At 51.9% G+C, this 22,148-nt stretch overlaps 1 protein-coding gene across 1 annotated transcript in view; it reads left to right on the top strand.

Moving 5' to 3' along the window:
• Window positions 1-14,728, top strand: part of ARHGAP8 (Rho GTPase activating protein 8) — a 66,241-nt gene extending 51,513 nt beyond the window's left edge. The window contains 8 exon segments of the mRNA XM_034643597.1: window positions 5,745-5,811; window positions 8,505-8,582; window positions 8,910-9,038; window positions 11,622-11,725; window positions 14,406-14,484; window positions 14,487-14,605; window positions 14,607-14,681; window positions 14,684-14,728. Of these exon segments, the coding sequence (XP_034499488.1) occupies window positions 5,745-5,811; window positions 8,505-8,582; window positions 8,910-9,038; window positions 11,622-11,725; window positions 14,406-14,484; window positions 14,487-14,605; window positions 14,607-14,681; window positions 14,684-14,728 (696 nt within the window).
• The last annotated feature ends 7,420 nt before the right edge of the window (window positions 14,729-22,148 follow it).

Consider the following 22,148-nt stretch of genomic DNA (forward strand, 5'->3'; position numbering starts at 1 on the left):
GTGTCTCACGTCCTGTGTTGGACACTGTGTTTGAAGAGATTGAGGTTGACTCAGGCCTTGCACACACATCTGGAATCATTTCCTTGGGATGACTTCCTCGGAGTGGGTGAATTTCCAGGATCAGAGAATGTGGCCGTTTTTAAGGTTTGGGGCACATACTGTTCACTCCCCCTCCAGAAAGGTCATGGGCTTCCTAGAGCCCGACACTGTGGGTCACCACCACACGCCAGAGCTGGCCGCTCTTGCTTTCGAACACAGGGGCTCCTGAGGGGAGTGGCCCCTGCCTGTCAGAGCCTCCCTCACCTCCTGGGGGACACGCTCCCCTGTGCTCAGTGCCTTCCCCATGGGGATCCCCAGGCTCATCCATGGGGGTGGCCGACGGTGAGGGAAGAGTTCCTGACCCAGACACCCCCTGCAGCTCTGGGACCTGGGTCTAGTCAGCATGTGATGTGTAAGCACAGATGGCTTTAGCGGGAGGAAGGAGAGCTGGCGCTGGCAGGAGGGGCCTGGACCGGCGTCCTCAGGGTCACCGGGGTGGCAGTGGTGTGGAGCCTCAGCTTGCCAGGCATCAGGGAAGTCAGTGGCATCCGGGAGAACCCTTGTAGCAAAAGAGGAAGGAAACATCCTAAGGTTGCTTCAAGCAAAATTTTCACGTCAGGTTTAGCTCTGGTGAGGTCAGGAAGATCAACTAGTAAACCTTCCGTCCTCTCCACAGTTTTTGGTTATTTGGTCATTTGCTCACTTCCAGCCTTGGATTCCATTATAATAAAACTATATGCCAGTGGCTACATTTTGACACACATTTTGGTAACAGTGATGCTGTTACTATGTACACGTGTCTCTAGGAATCAGGGAGAGAAAGCTGACTGTGTCCCACCCCTCCTGTGGCCAGCTGTGGGGTGTGGACAGAAACTCCTCTCGCTGGGCTCCTCATTCCTTTTCTCTGAAGCAGGGGTAATAACAGCCCATCTCATCCACCCCTTCGCTGTTGGAATCAAATGAAACAATGTATGTGCAAGCAAATAGCAAGGAGTGATGCTGTGTAATTGTGAGGTGACGGATTTTTCCAAAAGAGTTGGGGGTTGCTGAACTTTAGGCTGTTCTCGGGGAACCAAGGGAAGAGGCAGCGTCCATATCTGTATGTTAGAATTGGAGGGGTAGATATACCTGCCCCATTCCTGTCCCCATTTCTCCAAGGGTCTTACTTGTTGATAGAGCAGAATGAGAGCCAAGGAAGGTTGGAGGGTACCAAGGGCTGTAGCCAGGCGTGAGGCCACCTCTCTGCCTTCAGAAATCCTTCAACAATAAATGGTAAACTCCTGATTCTTGCCATGATTGAGTCATGGAACAAATTTACTGTCCAACCTGAAACTAGAGAAGCACGTGATGAAGACAGGCATTTTCGGACGTTGGGCAACACACAGCACGGGACTGTGATCCCTGAGAGAAGAGCCACAGGTCCCGGGATTGCCCCAGCCCACTGCCTGGAGAGCGTTTCCAGGCTGCAGAGCAGGGAGAGGCCAGACAGAGTTAGTGCTCTTGCAGAAGTGAGGTGACACACTTCAGAGTTGGGGAGGGCTTTAGGTGAGTGACTTCGGGGGACAGAGTTCCAGGGAGGAGAAAGCTGCACAAAGAACTCTGGACATACGCAGAGGGTCCCCTTTAGTCTTTGGCTGAGTGTTTAAACTGTTTATATATGAAAAGAAATTAAAAGCACTACTGGAAAGTACTAGGCCCCTAAACTATCAGAGCTCACACAGGGCTGAGGATGGTGCGTGTTCTCCAAGCTAAAGACTTCAGTACCCAAGGCATTGGGTGAAGTTTCCCTCTTAGTACTGGAGTTACAGTAGCCCTAGGTGGACACCTGCTCTGGAGCCTCCCTTGCAAAATTAAAAGCAATCCTTGAAAGGATCTACCTGTTCCCAAGCGACTTAAAGCAAGACACAATAAAGTTCATCTCTGAATTCAAAGGAATAAAAAAAAAAAATCCAACAACCAACAATGTAAAATTCCCAAAGAAAAAGTACAAGGCGGGAATAGGGAAACATGTTCTGTAACTAGGAGAAAAACCAATCAATAGAAACAGACCCAAGATATTAGTATAGGTTCTTTAGAGAAAGAGAACCAATAAGATATTTATTATAAGGGATTGGCTCCTGCGGCTATGGAGGTTTGAGAAGTCCCAATATCTGCGTTTGGCAAGCTGGAGACCCAGGAGAGCCAATGGGGGTAGTTCCAGTCTGAGTCAGAGTCCAAGGGCAGGGGAACCTGATGTCTCAGTTCAGAGATAGGTGTAGAGACTGAATTCTCCCTTAGCCTTTAACAGATTGGATGAGGGCCACCTGCTTAGGGAGGGCAATCTGCTTTACTCAGTCCACTGATTCAGATGTTAATCCCACTCAAGAGTTCCCTCATAGACATTTACAGAATAATGTTCAGCCAAATAGCTGGGCACCCAGCCACCCATCACATCCAGAAGTGACAGAGCTGAAGGGATTAGGAGATAAGAGTATTAAAACTGCCATTACAGATATGGTCTATGTATTCAAGAAGGTAGAAGAAACAAGGAACATGCTGAGATATTTTAAAAAGAATCCAAATGGAACTTCTAGAGATGAAAAACACAATTTTTAATATGAAAAGCACACTTGATAGCATTAATAGATTAGGCATCAGAGAAGAAAAAAATTAGTGAACTTGAAGACATAGCCATACAGATGATGCAAAATGAAACACACAAAGACCAACCTGTGGCAAACACAAGGAACAAACACAAACCACAAGCCGATGCTGTTCCCGTCACCTTCCCTGCCTCTTCCTTGGGCTCTGCAGGCAACATGTCTTCCTTTGGCACCTGGTATTGGAAAAATTCATTTTCCTGATCTAAGTTTTGTTTTGTCCTCCTATTTTTATTTCATATGTAGTCATACATTTAACTTGTAAAATAGATTGTGATGTCATTATTACATAATGAATTAAGACGTATGAATTAAAATATCCCAACAGGTTTTTAAAAATTAATATAGTGTAGGTTATGTCTGATTGGAGTTCCAGAAAGAAGACGACAAATATCTGAAGAGAATTTTTTCTTAATTTGATAAAAACTATAAACCTACAGGTCCTAGGAGCTCCATGAGCCACAAGCATAAGGGACATGAAGAAAATGACACCAAGGCACATCATGATCAAATTGCTTAAAACCAGTGACAGAGCAAATCTTAAACGTAGAGGAAAAAAAGACACTACCCACAGGAGAGCAAAGATAAGAGTGACAGCAGATTTCTCTTGGAAAGATGCAAGTCAGATGGCAGAGGAACAGTGTCTTCTTCAAATTCTAAGTTTTCATCTTTAAAAAAATTTTTCCCCAAACTAAAATTATATATCCAGCAAACACCTTTCAAAAATGAATACAAAGTAAAAGCTTTCTCAGATAAACTGAAGTTGAGAGGATTTATTTCCAGCACACCTATATGGTAAGAAATGTTAAGGGAAGTATGTCAGACAGAAGAAAAATAATGCCAAATGGAAATTTAGGTCCTCAAGAGGAATGAAGACTTTTGGAGATGGTAAATAAAGGAGTAAATAGATCATAAATAATGTGCCGGAGTACTGTACAAGGGATGACATTAACACAGAAGATGTGGTTGAGGAGTGGAAGTATATGGTGGTGAGGTTCTTATACTGTATGTGGTATAATATTAGTTGAAGATAGACTGTACTATATTAAATATGTATGTTGTAAAAGTAGGCCTGCTACAAATAAAGAGATACAACTAAAATATTAATAAGGGGATAAAATGGAATCCTAAAAAAATAATCAGCAAGACAAAGACAAGGAAAGGGGAAATGAATAAAGAACAAATAGCGAGATGGTTGATTTAAACCTAGCCATATTGATAATTACATTAAATGTAAGTGGCATACACATTCCAGTTAAAAGACAACGATTCTCATTTTGAATTTTTTTAAAGGAAGATCTCGTGTTTAAAATATAGAATGTGGGATGCCTGGGTGGCTTAGTCCATTAAGTATCTGACTTTGGCTCAGGTCATGATCTCAGGGTCCCGGGATCAATCCCCACATTGGGCTTCCTGCTTAGCAGGGAGTATGCTTGTCCCCCTGCCCCTCCCCCGACTTGTGTTTCTCTCTCTCTCTCAAATAAGTAACATCTTTTAAAAAATAAAATATAAAATGTTAGAAGACTGCAAGTTAGGAGTAAAAAGATGGAGGGGCACCTGGATGGCACAGTTGGTTGGGCATCTGACTCTTGGTTTCAGCTCAGGTCTGATCTCAGGGTTGTGAGATCAAGCCCCATGTCAGGTTTCCTGCTCATGCAGAGTCTGCTTGGGTTTCTCTCTCCCTCTTCCTCTGTCCCTCCCCACTTCACACGTGCTCTCTCTCTCTCCCACTGCAATAAATAAATTTTTTTTTAAAAAAGGTAAAAGGATGGGAAAAGATATGCCACGCAGCCACCAACCAAAAGAAAACTGGAGTGGCTGTATTAATATCAGGCAAAGTAGACTTCAGAATAAGAAATAAGCCCAGGGACGAAGAGGGACATTTCATCATAATAAAGAAGACACAATTTTAAAAACTTATGAGCTAGTAACAGAGCTTTAAAATGCATGAAAGAAAACCTAGTAGAACTGAGAAAGAAAGAGACACACAATTCCATGAGGAGACTTCGGTACCCTTCTCTAAATGATGGATAGGACAAGTAGAAAATCGACGGTCTAGAAAACTTGAAAACACAATCAGCCAAATTAACCTAATTGACATTTAGAGAGCATGGTTCCTAAGAACAGCCAACACACCTACTCTTCTCAGCTAAAACGTAGCAGAGCAGGACTCCAGCCAGGTATATCTGGCTTCAGAGCCCTTGTCCCTCCATCCAACACAGTCTCCCAAGTATGCTGCCTTTCAGGGAAGAACATTCACCAGATGAGAGGAGAGAAAAACATTTTACCCAGGAGCCCAGTGGGGCAGTGTGGGCGGCTCTGGCTTCAGATCCTAACTCCGCCACCTGGGGTGGAGTGTGTGTGTCTGTCTGGGAGGACCATTCTTTTTTTTTTTTTTTTTTAAGATTTTATTTATTTATTTGACAGAGAGACTGCCAGTGAGAGAAGGAACACGAGCTCCTCCCAGCGGAGGAGCCTGATGCGGGGCTCGATCCCAGAAGGGCAGGATCACACCCTGAGCCAAAGGCAGATGCTTAACCACTGAGCCACCCAGGCACCCTGATGGGAGGACCATTCTTTTATATTGGTACCTGTGTTTGAAAGTTGCCTTGTGTGTCGAATCTCTATCAGATGAGCGCAGTGAGAGGCGGGGTGGTGTCATGATTGATGGATCAGGATCCAGTCCAAGTCTCCTGGGTCTGCCCTCACAGCCAAATCTGCCCCTGCCTCTGGGCCTCCCCTGTGCATTCCCTTCTGCCTGGAATGCCCCTCCCTCTTTTGTCCGCCCCGGGCTCTACTCATCCCTCACAGCCTAGCTCAGAAGTTGCCCCATAGGAATTCATCCCCACGCGCATCCTCTTGGTGGAGCCCTCGGCTGCTGCACTGTCCTTTTGACTACTTCTGTCCCTCTCTTGACCACCGGAACACCTATTTCCGAGCGCCGAGGCCGTACCTCCCACTGTACGGCTCCTCGGTCCTGTGTCTCCACGGCGGCGTGGAGAGGACCAGTCTCCCGTCATGCCCAGGTAAGCACTGTTACTACCTTTTCCTTCCCTCATCCTCAAGGACAAAAATCAAGGTGAACTCATCCCACCCGTGCTGAGGTTCACAGTGACGTACCTGAGAGAGAAAGGTGAGTGAGGGCTGACTTCTGCCAGGGGCCCAAGGGCCTCTGGGCGCACTTCCCTGGGGGCCCCGTCTCACGTCCTAAGCACCCTGCAGACCAGGGAATTGGAGGGGCTGGAACCCAGGCAGGGAGGCTGACCAGGATGGGCTGGACTCAGGCACGTGGATCTTCTGGGTTTGAATCCTGGCTCCACTGTGGACTATCTGTGTGACCTTGGCAGTTACTTACCTGCTCTGGGCGTCTGACTCCTCATCTGTCCAATGGGGTCGGTAAGAGTCCCTGGTTCACGGGGTTGCTGTGGGGCCTAAATGACATGATACATGTAAAGCCCCCCCATAAAGGGACCCCTTTGACATGATAGCTTGGTTTGCAGGTGCCTTCCCCGGTGGGGTGGGTGCACTCAGAGACCAGAGGGGGTGAGCCTTGTGGCTCCTCCGAGACTCCTGAGGCCAGAGCTCGGATCCACAGGGAAAGCACGGAGGTGGGACAGGCTGCCGGGTTGGGGGTGGGGGGGTGCAACTGCAGGTGCAGAGGCTGTGGGGTGGGGGTGGGGGTGCATCAGACGAGATGTGGGGGTCACCACTGCCCGGGTCCCTGGTGCTCGGTACTTGGCGTGCTCCTGCAAGTGCACGTTCTCATCATAGAAAGTTCTAGGAGGCAGCACCTCTCTAGCTGGAGGGGGCGGTTGTCGTTTGGAATGGCCTCTGCTTTGGCGAGAAGTTGTTTGTGGCACTTCCCATTCTGCTCCGTGTTTCAGGAACAGACAGAAGATAGCGCTTAACAACCGTGAGTCAGAAACCGTGAAAGGGAGTCTTCCTGGTTTTAACGTATCAATTCCTTTATGAAAAAATCAAACAAAAAGCCCAGCCTTGAGTAGGGACTCCGTATATTTGTTGGACAAGGCCATGATTAAGCATGGACTCATCGGGCACCTCCCTGCATCCAGTTGGATGGAGGTGCTGGGGTTGCCATAGTGACCACAACACCCAGCCCCTGTTCTGGGGACTCGCGATGATCGGAACCAAGTGATTCCGTGACCTTTTCCTCCGTTAACGCTGTAACTGTGACAACCACTGGCTCACACAGGCCCGGGGCGGGGGGGCACCTGTCCTGGAGATCGGGGACCTGAGCTCTGACACGTGGGCTGAGGGCCACTGGATCCGTTTACTCTGTGGCATAACAAATGGCCACAAGCTTAGTGGCTTCAAACGGCACGGATTTATTATTTCAGTTTCCGTAGGTCAGAAGTCTGGGCGCTCAGGGTCTCACTGAGCGAAACTCCAGGCGTTAGCCCGGCTGCCTTTCTTTCTGGCGGCTCTGGGGAAGAACCGTCCTCCACGCTCATCCCTCTGTGAGCCGCACTCAGTTCAGGCAGAGATGCCCGTTTCCTTGGCGGCTGTCAGCCTCTTTCTCTTTCTAGAGGCTGCACGCTTTCCCCTTCCCATGTGGGCCCCTCTGCCGACAGAGACCTTCCCACATGCCGGATCCCAGCCTCTATGCCCCACATCTCTGTTGCCAGGAAGAACCTGGCCCCTTTTTAAAAGCTTGCCTGATTAGGTCAGGCCCACCCAAGATAATCTCCATATCTCAAGGTCAACCGCCTTGGGCCTGACTTCTGTCTGCAGAGTCCTTTCATTGCAGCATGTAGATCAGTGTTTGAGTGAATACCTGGGAGAAAGTGTCTGTAGCACAGGGTGCAGGAATTTGGGACCCACCTCAGAACTTTTCCTACTGCAGTCTCGCAGAAGAAAAAGAGGGTCCAGCCACTCATGCAGAGGGCACAGTGCATGCAAAGGCCCGGAGTAGAAAGGAGCGTGGGGCAGACTGGAGGCTGGAGGAGGGGGCAGAGGAGGCAGTGGGGCAGGAGAAGCTGGACCGTACAGGTCCGTGGTAAGGCCCCATGGGAAGCTAACCTCTGAAGACGGGGAAGGGCTCCATTTACAGGCTGATCAGAATCGGACGTCTAAGACCGAATCGGACGTCTAACACTGAATAGCTCACCCAGCTCCAGAATGGAGAAGAGACTGGGAGGGGAGCTCCGTGCTATCCCACAACTCTTGGAAGCCATCTATATTTGCAGTGTCCAAAATGGTAGCCTCCAGCTGCTGGTGGCAAGAGCCCAATCGAGCACTTCCTAGGTGTCTTACATGTTGGGCGCCTGGATTTTTAATTTTATTTAATTTTTACTAATCAAATGGAAATTCAAATCACCCTGTGCAGCCAGTGGCTACCATACCGGATGGGTCAGCCGTGTAGACCCAGCTTCAGGAATGTGGAGAAGCAGCACCCTGGAGCCTTCTGGATGCTGTGCCTCGTGCCGGGGACCCTTTCTGCAGCCCTCAGAGGCAGGGACTCGGGGCCTTACTCTGTAGACAGGGCGGCCGAGCTCAAAGAGGCTGCACGCTTCCGCTGAGGTCACACAGCTGAATGAACAGAGTTGGGCTGGACCCCTGGTCTGTCTGACTAGATTCTCCCTTCCTGGGGGCCGCAGAAGTAGACGGTCAGGTGGGGTTGGGGAGTATGGAGGTTTGAGGAATAAGTAAAGGTGGCGATGGTAGGGGTGGGAAGGAATGAACCAGGCTGGAGAGCATTCCCTGCCAGCCACAGGGGGGTGATGTGTGGGCAGGAGGAGTCATGGAATGTTCCAGAAACCTGATGTGCTGGGACCTGTGAGATGCCTAGAGGTCCTCTCTCCATAGGACTCCACACTGAGGGCCTGTTCCGGAGATCGGCCAGTGTCCATACCACCCACGAGATTCAGCGGCTGTACAATCAAGGTGAGTCTGCCCCCCCGAGACCCCCGCGCTGAGCCTCCCACCCAGCCGGCCTGCACAGCCCTCCAGGGCCGCAGAGTTCCGTATCCAGAGATAGCGTAGCTCCCCTCTCCCCCTCTCCCCGCCAGAATAGCCCAGGGCTATGGAGAGCTGAGGAGGAGGGCGCAGTGTCCCCCGTCCCTGGTCCCGCAGATGACAGGGGCACGCCCTGGACGTGTGGCTCCAGGAAGCCTTTTCCCCTCAGGAGCTTTAAAGCCATTTGCATCAGAGACCGTGGTGAAGCCGACCCCCCAGCCCTGTCAGAACTCACATACGCCGTTCTGTGTCCAGGGAAGCCCGTGAACTTTGACGACTACGGCGACATCCACATCCCTGCCGTGATCCTGACGACCTTCCTGCGAGAGCTGCCGCAGCCACGGCCAACCTTCAGGGCCTACGAGCAGATTCTCGGCATCACCAGTTGGTGCCTGCCCCGCGGGGTGCCAGTTGACGCCCGGTCTGGGGGGCAGGGGCTGCCCAGCACCCTCCTGTCGGCGTCTGGCACGGTGGGCCACGGCGCCCACGGCCAGGCCGGGCCACCACTGCCGAGCTAGCTGCAGGGGCAGGTGCGCCGTTGACCCAAGGTGGCAGCGTGCTGCGAGGTGGGCGTTGGCGTTTACTGGAAGGAGGGCAGGAGAAGGCGAGCCGGGCGGAGGGTGGGCAGAGGGGTAGCCTTGGCAGTGTGACTGACGTCCTCAGACTTCCCCAGACATCAGGACCCCCAGAAGGCGTGTTAAAATGGGTCACTGGGCCCCACCCTGGAGTTTCAGACTCAGCAGGTCTGGGCAGTGGCCCGAGAATGTGCATTTCTAACCCATTCCCAGGTGATGCTGCCGGTCAGGGTTTTGTGCCACGGAACGCCGAGCGAGCCGAGAGGACTGAAGCACGGCCCGTGGGTAGAGATCTGGCCACAAAAAGAACAAGTCTCCTAGGGGCAAAGCTCGACCTGTGGCCTTTTTGCACCAGGGAGTGGGGCTGGGCTGGGGCAGACGCTGAGACTTTGTAAGAATCATGATGAAAATAACGGCAGCACATAGTCTCAAAAAACAAACAAAACCCCCAGAATGAACAGAGTAGAGTCTATTCTGTAATGCAGTGGGAGTCCCTGCTGACCCCTGCGGTCGCACCCCGGCGCCGACCTGGCTGAGGCCCTGTGCACGCTTGGCCCTCGGCCAGGAATGCTGCTCACGCGGGCCGGCTTCGAGCCTGGCTTCCTGAATGTTTCCTACCGTTACCCATCTTCTCGTCCTTCCCTCCTTGTGTGCATATCTCCTCACTCTTTCCATGGTCGTGCAGCCTTTATTACTCTCTGGGTAAACATTTGGGGCTGTTTCCCATTTTGTTTTGCACCCTGCAGATGGGAAGACTCCGCTAGGCCTGGAGTTCCGGTTGTTGAGAACCGAGACACCACCAGAGGCTTGCAAAGACCCCGCTCTCTGGGCTGTGGCCTCCCTCAGCCCCGCTGCGTGCTGACAGGCATAGGGTCGCCAGACGTAGCAATAAAAGAAATACAGGGTGCTCCCCTCGATTTGAATTTCCAATAAACAATGAATGCTTTTTTAGTCTGAGCAATAGTGGCTGTTTATCTGAAATTCAGACTTCCCTGGGTGTCCTCCGTTCCATCCGGCAGCCCTACTCAGGTGGGGTGGGTTTCTCGTTGCAGTGGTACGAAAGCAAGGCTTTCTCGGGTACGCCCGGGAGGAATGCGCTTCCTGGGTGGCCTGCAGTGTCCAGGGCACAAGGAAATCGTAGCCGGGACATCTATCTAATCTGCAGCAAGAAGGTTAAGAGCACTGGCTCAGAGCTGAACAGACCTAGATCCAAGTCTGGGCGTCACCTCGCGTTAGCTGTGTGGCTTTGGGCACGTCACTTAACCTCTCTGAGCCCACCTTCCTCATCTGTACAGAATGGGGGCTGCTTTGAGGATTAAATGTGCCTAAAACACGTGGCATGGCTCAGGGCACACGATAAGTGCTTTGTGACAATCAGCAGGCTGCTCCCTCTTGCTCGCCCCTGAGCCCTCTTTCTCGAAGGGACCGTCGTGAGAGCTGGAGGTGGACCTTGTACCAGGACCCGCTCTGGGACCATAATTTGTAGAAAGATGACATTGAGGCCAGGAAGCTGAGGTCCAGGCACCAGGACGGCGGCCTCCAAGCTCATTGGTTTCTTGGGAATATTAATTTCACGGGAACTCTCTGTCCCTTGACATTACCCATGACAGCTTGAGTTCACGAAAGAGCTTTTAGTAAAAGGCCAGCACAAACATTCACGGTAGGCGGTCTGTGCCTTTCAGCCGTGGCGGCGTGTGGAACGCACACGGTGCTCGCGGCACCTGTCGAGGCTTGGCTGGAGCGGGTGAGCATGCTGCAGGGGTGGGGGGTATGTGTGCGCGCACGTGTCTGCCGCAGGAGGGCGTGAGCACCGGGGAGTCGTGGACGCGCTTTGACTTGCAGCTTACGGAGCTCCACGGAGGATTTCGTGACAAGGAAAGCGGGGCGTCTGAGTCTGGGACAGCCTCACCCAGACCCTTGGTGGGTGTGGGGACCTGAGTTGCAGGGCGGGTTCAGGCAGTCTGGAGCAGGCTTGGCCAACCTTCTGTAAAGGGCCAGAGAGTCAGTCTTTCAGGCTTTGTGGGTCAGTCCGTGTTGCCATCGTCCGCTCTGCCGTTCTGCCAAAGTAGCCACAGAAGATGGGTAAACGAAGGGCCGTGGCTCTGTGCCCGTCAAGCTTTACCGTGGCTGCAGGCTGTAGTTTGCCGACGGCTGGTCTAGACCATTCCCTCCTGTGAAGGGAGTGATTTGGGAGGTCACAGTTGCAGGACCGGTGTAAAGAAGGGACTGGAGCTCTCGGAACAGAGGGCTTTGCGGGGAGCAGCCCCATGGCCCGGGAGAAAGGGAGGCCTCCAGGCCCGACGTCAGGACGGTCTGTCCTCAGAGCTGTCCTCCTCCCTGCGTCCATGCCGCCCCCTCGGAAGGACTCAGGAAGAACCCCCTGCTGTTGTAGGTGTGGAGAGCAGCCTGCGGGTAACGCGCTGCCGCCAGATCCTGCAGAGCCTTCCAGAACACAACTATGCCGTCCTCAGCTACCTCGTGGGCTTCCTGCACGAGGTGAGTGGGCAACACAGGGCCCCGGCCGGCGGCGGGGGGCGGCACTCTGGGCTAGCCCCTCCTGCACGTGGTGCCCACACAGACCAGGGTCTGGGGTCTCCCTGGCCCACAGGACTTCAAGACCTGGCCAGCTCCACTTCTGTGCCCGCCCCCGCTCACCCCATACCTGGCTGCCCTCGGTTACTGATGGGACCTTCTGGATTGAGGTCCTCTGCTCCCGCGTCGTCTCCTGCACGGGCTGTCTGTGGAGAGAGGGGCTGTGTCCCAGGCTGGGGCACTGAGCCTGATGCGCAGTGATTAGACTGAGCAGGCCATTCCTGAGAGAGGAACATGTCACCGGGTGTGCAAGTGTCCTGGGGCCGCCATAACACAGTACTAACTGGACAGCTACAGACAATGGAAGTGTATTGCCCCGGTCCTGGAGGTGAAAAGGCCAGAGTGCAGGTGTGGGCAGGGCCGTGTTCCCACGGGGGCCCTAGGCGGGGGTCCTTCTTGCCCCTTCCAGCTCCTGGTGGCTCACGCGTCCTTGGCTTGTGGCCGCCTCACTCCTGCCTCTGCCTCCACACGGCCTCATCCCTTCTCTGTACACATCTCTGCTTCCTCTTACAAGGATGCTTATCATTGCGTTTAGGGCCCACCTGAATAATCCAGAATGGTTGCATTTTGAGGTCCTTGATTACATCTGCAAGGACCCTTTTTCCAAATCAGGTCACATCCCCAGGTTCAGGTGGACTTCTGTTTTGTGGGGCAGCCATTCGGCCCCCTACACAGCGTAAGAAACAGTGAGAGAAACACCTGTCCCGGCTCTGGGCCCGGGCTGAGCTCCCCACACCTGGGGCAGGGAGCAGCGGTATACGAGGTCGACAGGGAAAACCTCAGCAGATCCAAACGGGCCCCTCCCTTTGCTTCCAGACCATTACCCTCTGTCATCTGACCCTTCCTGGAACACATCCTCCCTCCGGGCCCCTTGTAGGCAGTGTGGGGTGCAGGCGTGAATGAGGCAGGCGTGGCCATGGGGCTCCCAGCTGGGGTGGGGGGCGCCGACCAGAGCTGCTTTCCACCCACAGCATGGCGACACACGCCCAGGCTCTTCAGGGCTTGTGTGGGAACCCTGCTCCATGGCAGGTGGCCAGAGAATGGGATGACCAATGGAGGGGAGGGGACCTCCGGGCAGAGCCAATGTCACATGTTGGAGTCCGTCACACACCACCTCTTTGTTTTAAAAAAATCAACTGTTTCAGGGGTGCCTGACTGGTTCAGTTGGTAGAGCAGGCGACTCTTGATCTTGGGGTCATGAGTTCGAGCCCCACGTTGGCCGTAGAGATTGCTTTTTAAAAATAAAGTATTTCGGGGCACCTGGGTGGCACAGCGGTTGAGCGTCTGCCTTCGGCTCAGGGCGTGATCCCGGCGTTCTGGGATCGAGCCCCGCATCAGGCTCCTCCGCTATGAGCCTGCTTCTTCCTCTCCCACTCCCCCTGCTTGTGTTCCCTCTCTCGCTGGCTGTCTCTATCTCTGTCGAATAAATAAATAAAAAATCTTTAAAAAAATTAAAAAATACAAAAATAAACTATTCCATTCTCCCTCTCTGTCACTTGATTTTTTTTTTAAGATTTTATTTATTTATTAGACAGAGAGACAGCCAGCCGGAGAGGGAACACAAGCAGGGGGAGTGGGAGAGGAAGAAGCAGGCTCCTAGTGGAGGGGCCTGATGCGGGGCTCGATCCCAGAACGCCGGGATCACGCCCTGAGCCGAAGGCAGATGCTCAACGACTGAGCCACCCAGGCGCCCCTGTCACTTGATTTTATTTCTCAGATGCCGGAACTAAGTTATCCTAATCTTTTTTCCTACTTCTTTTTCATTAGCTGGATTTATTTGTCTGTCCTCCGCCATGACCCTGATGATAATACTTCTCGTGGGGCTTAGCGCTGCATCACAGTGGCCCCTGGCGTGGCCCTGCAGGGGCTTGAGGGCTCTTGTGTCACGGAGGCGGGGCTTGGGCAGTCCGGGCAGCCTCCCCAGATCTACAGGGGGTCACCCGGCAGTGCAAACTGCCCCCCCTTCAGTTCTGTGCTCTCCCATGTCCCCCGAGGCTCTGCACTGTCTGCTTCTGATACTTGGAGGTCCCCAGGACCCTGGAGGCAAGGAGGAGATCAGGCCATGCCCGCTGACGGCCCTCCTGCCACCTACTGGCCACAATGACTTGGGGCAAGCCCCTGCACCTTCTGGGCCTCAGTTTTTTCATCTGTAAAATGAGTGATGTATCCTGCTTCTTGGGGTTGTAAGTGCTATAAGGCAAGCTCTCCCCCCGCCCCACCGCCCCCCAGTCCTCCAATGACGCCTGCATGCTAGTTAGTCTTGACTATGCCCGACTCACCGGCCACAGTATGGCTATCGGAGAAGTGGTCTGGCTGGGTGACCAAACAGCATGCTTGCACCCACTGTGTTGGAGCCCCCCCCCCCCGCCACCCAGCAGGGGGACCTCCGCAGTGTTCTGGAGCGGAAGAGAAGACTGCAGTGCTGAGGAGATCCCAGAAGAAGCTCATAGACGGTCAGAGCCTGAGGGTCCCTCGGAGCATCAAGACTGAGTCCTTCCTTCTACAGATGGGGAAACTGAGGCCCTGAGTGGGGCACTGGCACAGAACCCACAGTCACTCGCCTGGTCTCATATGTGTCCTCCAGGTGTCCCGGGAGAGCATTTTTAACAAAATGAACAGCTCCAACCTGGCGTGAGTCTTTGGGCTGAATTTAATCTGGCCGTCCCGGGGGCGTCCTTCCTGAGCGCCCTCGTGCCCCTGAACCTGTTCGCCGAACTGCTGATTGAGTCCTACGAGAAGGTCTTCAGCACCGCGGAGGCCTGCGGGGAGCTCAGCGCCGGCGCCCCCGAGGCAGGTGAGCGGGGCGGCCCCTTCGCTAGAGGCCTCCCGGGAGACAGACGCTCCGCGGGCCCCACCTCGCCCCCCGTGCCTCCGCGGCCCTTGACGGCGGCCGGAACGCTCCGCTAGTGTGGAAACGCCGCAGTGAGGTCTGCGTGCTCTCCTTGGGCTTTGTGAACTTGCCCTTAAACTTCCGGCGAGCAGCCGGGGTTCCGACTCTTGGCCCTTCTGCATCGTTCTTGGGCTGTGGGCTGAGATAAGACGATGGATCCCTTAGAATCCTAACCCAGTGTGGTTGAGCTGGGGCCACCCGGGAGGCTGTCGGTGAGGTGCCCTGCGTCCGGCGTCCACGGCTGCTGGCCCGGTAGCTGGAGCCACAGCTGTTTATTACCGTCCACGGGCGAGCGGCTGGCCGGGCTCGTGCGGGTGTCCGGCTGGCTGGAGGTCAGCTGGGGGGACGCAGCTCCCCGGCAGGTGCAGGTGACCTTTAGTAGGCTGAGCGGGGCGTGCTCCTGGGCAGACAGGAGGTCACAGTGGGAGGGCTCTGGGGAGTTGTCCGGCGGAGGTTGACCACGGGGCGGGTGGAGATTTGGGGCCGCAGACCAGTCGGCCTGCTGAGGGTCCCTGGTCATGTTACGGCCCTGTAGTGTCCGGCTGGCTGAGCCCTCCACGTGGGGAGATGCACCCTGTGTTTCCAGCTTAGGTACAGTGGAGAAAGGTGGTTTCACATTCCCAGCACAGAGCCCCCAGATTCACCCAGATTGGACAGGCTCGGGTCATGTGCCCACCTTGACCATCGCTATGGCCAGGTCTGCACTGATTGGCCTAGGCCTGAATTGTGTGCCCCGCCCCCACCTGGGCTGGGGTGAAGGCGGGCTGGTGCCCCAGGTGTGTTAGTCTGCTTGGGCCGTCCTGACCAATAGCACAGGCTGGGGGCTTAAACAACAGACGTTTATTTCTTACGGGCTGGAGTCCAGCAGCCCAAGATCTGGGTGCCAGAGCGGACAGGTTCAGGTGACAGCCCTCTTCATGGCTTGCCCACGGCCAGCTTCTCACGGTGTCCTTGCACACGGCAGGATGGGGAGAGATGGAGAAAGAGCAAGCCCTCTGGAGTCTCTTGTCATGACGCTAACCCTGTTGGATCAAGGCCCACTCCCATGACCTCATTTACCCTAAATTACGTCCACAAGGGCCCCATCTCCAGTTAGAGCCACACTGGGGTTTAGGGCTCAACATGGGGATTTGGGGGTGGGGGGCACAAACAGTCCTAGCACCCGCCTGAAGGGTGACAGGCATCTGGCCGCCCTCCACCAAGTGTTATCTGCGTGGAGGACGCTGTGCCACGTGCCCCGAGCTCTTGCTGCGCGGGGGACGGGAGCGTTGCCGGGGCACAAAGAATAAATGTCCACTGCAGGTTTCCCATCAGCCTGTCCAGGCCTGGGATGGGGTGCCAGCCCCCCACTGAGTGATGCCCCGCATGCCCGTGTGGATCCCGGGTCACCTGGGGCTCCACTCCGGAACTTAGAGCGAGCAGGTGCCTTGCTCAGCCCTCCCTTTCTCTTCTCCCCTTCCCGTATTAGTTCCCTTCCCTGATCTGCCGGTGAGCGGGCTGCCGCTCTGCTTGTCTTCTCTGTCCTTAAAGAAGGGCACGTGTGACCTCGGGGCCATCTCCCAGCCCCTGTCTATGGACGGCAGACACCTCCCCCTAAGGATCGGTTGGACCCAAGAGTGAGAGAGTGTCCCATTCCTTTCTCTGAGCCTTCGCTGACATGGATTCCGTCCTGTGCCATGGTCGTGGCATGGCGTCCCTGGGTGCTGGCTGTCTGTCCAGTTTGTAAGGACATTGATCCCATTAAGTCTCTAGAGGAGAGGAGGTGGAGCTGGGTCACGGGGTGCTGCGAGGGGGTCCCTGCTGCTCATGAGCATGTCTTCCCTGGGAGAGGAGGGCTCCGTGGCATCAGGTCACTTGTGGTCAGAGGCCGGAGGACAGCAGACCAGTGATGCGGGGCCACAGGCTGGCCAGGGGATGTGTCTCCCTCGCCTGGGCCCCTGCTGTGCGGGGGGTGGTTCTCGTTTGCTCCCCGCCCGCACTGTGCTTTATCTGTCCCACTTCTCGTGCCCTCAGCTAGCCCAGGCCAGAGCGGTCCTCTTGTGCAGCTTGGAAAGTGACCACGGTTTCATTTATTTCCTGTCTGCCACAAAGCCTGGTTCTGTTCTTCGTTTTCTTCCTTTTTCTTTTTTTCAAACCCAGCCCTCCAACCCTGACCCGCCACAGCCAGGCACGGAGAGCTCAGACCCGGCCACGGCCTCTGGAGAAACCGCCTGCCGTCTGCTCCCCTGCCCCCGGGAGAGGGTTTGTGCTTCCGCAATTCAGCACAAGCCCAGAAAAGCCTCAGAGTTCTGTTGCCAGGAAAAAAAAAAAACAAAACAACCTGAAATAAAAATGACGGGTCCCTTAAGAGAGCACCGCTGTGAATAGCAGAATTAACAACGACATTAAATCAAATCTCGTGCATTATGCAGAAGGGTTTACGGTGTGACGCACGTCTGTGAAATGTATGTCTCAAATTTCCTGACTCCGAGAGGTGGCCCCAAGACGTTTTCCTGTGGCTGCTTTGATAACCGTCTCCCTTTCACGAACGATAATTGTGGAATTCCAGCTTCGGCACGGCGTGGCCCTGTCACCCTTCCTTGTATCAAACACCATTTCCCCATCATTTCCACAGCAAAGGAAAGCGATTACAGCGATAATGTGTGGCAAGCATGAGTGGTGCATTTCAGCGTGAAACAATGAAATGTGATGTGGAAATGAGGACTCCAGGGTGTCTCTGTTGACAAAGATGTGTGGAATAAATTGTTCAAACATTCACTTTTGCAGAAACGACAGAGATTTTAAGTGACTCCAGAGATTAGGCAGGCTGCCCAGAACTTGTAGCTGATATCCACAATGAATTATTGAATCCCGTCCAGAACATGAAAGTCGGCAGTAAAGCAAGTGGCCGGTCTGCCCCGGAGAGAGCCAGGCTGCTGTCACTGGGGGGAGCAAGGACCGGGCACCTCGCTTCTGCCGCCAGCTGAGACTCACAGCTGTGTGGCCCTGGGCCATTTTGCCCAGTGCAGGGAGTCCAAAGTCAGAAGGTTCAGCTTGGGGTTCTGTTCCCCACCCCCCCCCACCCCCTCGCTGTGGTGGGTGCGTGAGCAGGGTACATTCTTCAAGCCTTTTCTCGCTGGTACGGTGTGGAAGGCGGTATCCACCCTGCAGTCCTCTGTGTGCTTTCGAGCACCTGCTTTGGGCCAGGCAGCCCAGTCTCACAGATACAGAGACGAGGAGGATGCACTTCCTGTCCTCAGGGGGCCTGCGGAATAGCTGGGGAGTGAATAAGCACAGAAATGCACAAAGAAGCATATTTAGAGCGAAAGCAGTGCACGCAGGACACAGACAGGTGCGGGGAGGGGACAGAGGAGAGAGTCATGGGCACCTCCCAGCTTTCTCACTTGAGATCCACGGGCAGCTGAGGGAAGCGGTCTTCCCTGACGCAGAGAGGGTGGGAGAGGAAGGGCAAGTTTTGCTGTTGGTTTGATCACAGAAAGTCTGCTGTTTTGTTGCAAGAACAACCACTGCTCTGAAGGGAAAAAAAAAATTTAATGACAGGAAGTGTAGAAAGAGAAGGTGAAAATCACTTGAAATTTTACTGCCCGTAGATAAGCACTGTTCCTGTTTGGAGGAACGGGCCCTTTTATGCACTGCCAGTGGAGAGAGAAATTGGTCCCGTCACTTTGGAGAGCAATTTGGCAAGCTGCTGAAGGTACAGCGGATCTAGCAATTGTGTGTCCAGGCAGGTAACCCAGGAGGTAGGTGCAAGAGCATCACTGCGGCGTTCCTGTCGGAGCAAATAATTAGGTGCAGCCTGAGCGTCCGTCAGTAGAAGAGATGGCAGATAAAGGAGTTACCTCCATGTGATTGAACAGTAAAAATGAACGAGCAGATCAACATGGGTAGATCTCCAAATAGTACATTGAGAGGGAAAAAATCAGAGAATGACAAATAATGTGTGTTTTCACTTGTGTGAAGTTCTAAAAGGCCCCCATCCTGTATCTAGTTCATGAATTGTACGGTATTACATTTTTTTAAAAAAGATTTTAAGCAATCTCTACACCCATCGTGGGGCTTGAACTCACGACCCCAAGATTAAGAGTCGCGTGCTCCACCCACTGAACCAGCTGGGCGCCTCAGTATTACATTTTTTGAACAGTGTACATAGAAGACGTCGTCACATAAAAAGTGATAGGTAGGAAACATACCAGATTCCTCAGAGAGGAGAAGAACAAAAGGGTCTTTAACTATTTCTGTTGTGTTTTATATATGTAAGTGTTCTGTTTCCAGTGTGGCTGGACTTGAACTTTCCACAGACAACGTTATGAACTCTGGACAAAATACAAAAGCACAAAAATAAACCAAAAAAATCGGCAATGACTTGAAGGCACTGGAAGATGAACAAGGACAGATTCTGCTGGGAAGTCCACACCTAGAAAAGTGAATGGCACAGATGAGCTTCCGTTATGTAGCTTTCAAGCTGAGCCAGACTGAAGTTGGCATTCCTGTTAGAGTGGCTTTATCTCCAGTAGAAATTCACAGTCTTTTTGGCTTGAAGAACAGAGGACAGCGTTTGGGACAACAACAGTCACTAGAAAGTGGGTAGGGAGTTCCGAACAGGAGAAAGCTAGCTTGGGAGAGCCAAATTCTGTGCATAAATTCTGCTCAAAGTTCTGCCTGATCCCTGAGCCACACCTGCGTGGGACAGACACCAGCTATGGAGAAAAGACCCAACCTGAGGTTTGGGCTACCAAGAGACTGGCTTGACTCCAGCAGAACCCAAAGCCTCTACAACATAATATGAACAATGTCCAGCATACGATGAAAAATGACTATATGGGGGCGCCTGGGTGGCACAGCGGTTAAGCGTCTGCCTTCAGCTCAGGGCGTGATCCCAGCGTTGTGGGATCGAGCCCCACATCAGGCTCCTCCGCTATGAGCCTGCTTCTTCCTCTCCCACTCCCCCTGCTTGTGTTCCCTCTCTCGCTGGCTGTCTCTATCTCTGTCGAATAAATAAATAAAATCTTTAAAAAAAAATGACTATATGAAGAACCAAGAAAATGCAACCTACTCTAAAACAGTCAACAGACACCAACCTTAAAATGATACAGGTGTTAGAAATAACTGTCAAGGACGTTAAAGCAGCTATGATACACATTCTCAAGTATATAAAGGAAAATAGGCTTACCATAAATGCAAAGAGAGGAAATCTCAGTAAAAAATAAACATGGAGGGGTGCCTGGGCGGCTCAGTCAGTTAAGCATCTGCCTTCAGCTCAGGTCATGATCCCGGGGTCCTGGGATGGAGCCCCATGTCAGGCTCCCTGCTCGGCAGGGTTCTGCTTCTCCCTCTCCCCACACCCTCTTGCTCTTTCTCTTGATCTCTCTCTCTCAAATAAATGCCTTAAAAAATAAAAATAAACAGAAATCATAGGAAACAAAGGGGGAATTCTAGAAATCCAAATACAATATCTGAAATTACAGGGGGGAAAAAACTAAAGCAAAATAAAAACACTGGTTGTGTTTAATAGGAGAACAGAGATGACAGTCAGGGACCTTGAACATAGCCATAGAAATTGCCCGATCTATAAAATAAAGAGTAAAATGGGAGCACCTGGCTGTTTCAGTCAGTAGAGCACGTGACTCTTGATCTCAGGGTTGTGAGCTGGAGCCCACGTTGTGCGTAGAGATTACTTAAGCAAAAAAAGTAAAAGAGAGGAAAAGGATTGAAAAAGTATGAACAGATTCTCAGGGGCCTGTCGGACAATATCAGAATACTTTGCATACGTGTAATTGCAGTTCTGGAGAAGAGAGAATACGGCACCAAAAAAGTTAAAAATTAAAGGCTAAAAATATTTCCAGTTTGGTGAGAGACCTAAATTGTCAGAGTCAATCATTGGAGTGAACCCCAAGCTGGATAAAATACAAAGAAAACTGCACGCAGGCCCACTGGCGTGGATCTTCTGAAAACCAAAGATAAAGAGGAAATCTTGAAAGCATCCAGAGAAAAGCAAAACAGAAGACCAGCAATTGAGACTAGCTGACCTACAAGCAGAAACTATGAAGGCCAGAAGACAGTGGAACAAAATCTTGTTCCAATACAAAAAAGGAACAAGACTAGACTGCCCCCAGGAGGGGGAGAGTGTCAAAACCAGAATTATCTGTCAGCCAAAAATATCTAAGACTGAAGGTTAAATCAAAACTTTTTTTTAGGTGAAAGAAAACTAAGGAATTCTTTTCATTGGTAGATCTGCACTACAGAAAAAAGGCCAAAGGAAATTCTTCAAGGTGATAGGAAATGAGAACAGATTGAAACCTGGATATTTTGGAAATGAGGAAGATCGTTGGAAATGGTAAATATCTGAGTTATATAAAGCAGCACTTTCTCCTCTTAATTTTAAAGAAATAAACAGGGCTGTTTAAGGCAAAAGTTATAAAGTTGTCTTATGGGTTTTATGATATATGTAGGTATAATACACACAACAGCTATAGCATTGGGTCCAAGAGAAGGGGGACCCATGGGTTCAGGGTTTCTGCCTTTTACGTGGAGTAGGACAGAAGCCATCCCAAGTAAGCTAAAAAGGTATGGATGCATGTTATGATCCCTACAACAACTACTAAAAAAATGATGCAAAAAGCTACAGCTTTAAAGATAGATAAGTTGCAAGAGAATTCCAAAAAATATCCAAAAATCCAAAATAAGGCAAGAAAGGATAGACATGAGAACAAAAAGACAACGGACAAACAGGGAAAAAATAATAAAGTGGTAAACCTAAATCCAACCATGTTAATAATTATCTTCTAGGGGCGCCTGGGTGGCACAGCGGTTAAGCGTCTGCCTTCGGCTCAGGGCGTGATCCCAGCGTTCTGGGATCGAGCCCCACATCAGGCTCCTCCGCTGTGAGCCTGCTTCTTCCTCTCCCACTCCCCCTGCTTGTGTTCCCTCTCTCGCTGGCTGTCTGTATCTCTGTCAAATAAATAAATAAAATCTTTAAAAAAATAATTATCTTCTAATATTAATGTACTAAACTACAATTCAGAGGCAGGGCAGATATTGTCATAATAGATATGAAAGCAAGACGTAACTGTGCACTTTATTGAGATAGGATGAAGGCGAGCAGAAGCAAAGACATAGACCGTGCACACAGTGACCCTCAAAACCCAGGGTATCTATACAAATAACATATAAAATAGACTTTATTTTTATTTTTTAAGGAACTCAGGTTGGTTTACTTTTATTTTTCATTTTCCATTAAGTTTTTCTTTTAATTCCAGTAGTGGTAACATACAGTGCTATATTAGTTTCAGGTGTACGATGGAGTGATTCAGCAGTTCTGTGCATCACCCAGTGCCCATCATGATAAGTCTGTGCTTTAATCCCCATCGCCTATTTCACCCAACACAGACTTTAACATGGAGTATTACTAGACCTAGATGGCCTTTTTATAATGACAAA

This window comes from Ailuropoda melanoleuca, chromosome 15 (genome assembly GCF_002007445.2).
Source record: "Ailuropoda melanoleuca isolate Jingjing chromosome 15, ASM200744v2, whole genome shotgun sequence".
Classification (NCBI taxonomy): domain Eukaryota; kingdom Metazoa; phylum Chordata; class Mammalia; order Carnivora; family Ursidae; genus Ailuropoda; species Ailuropoda melanoleuca.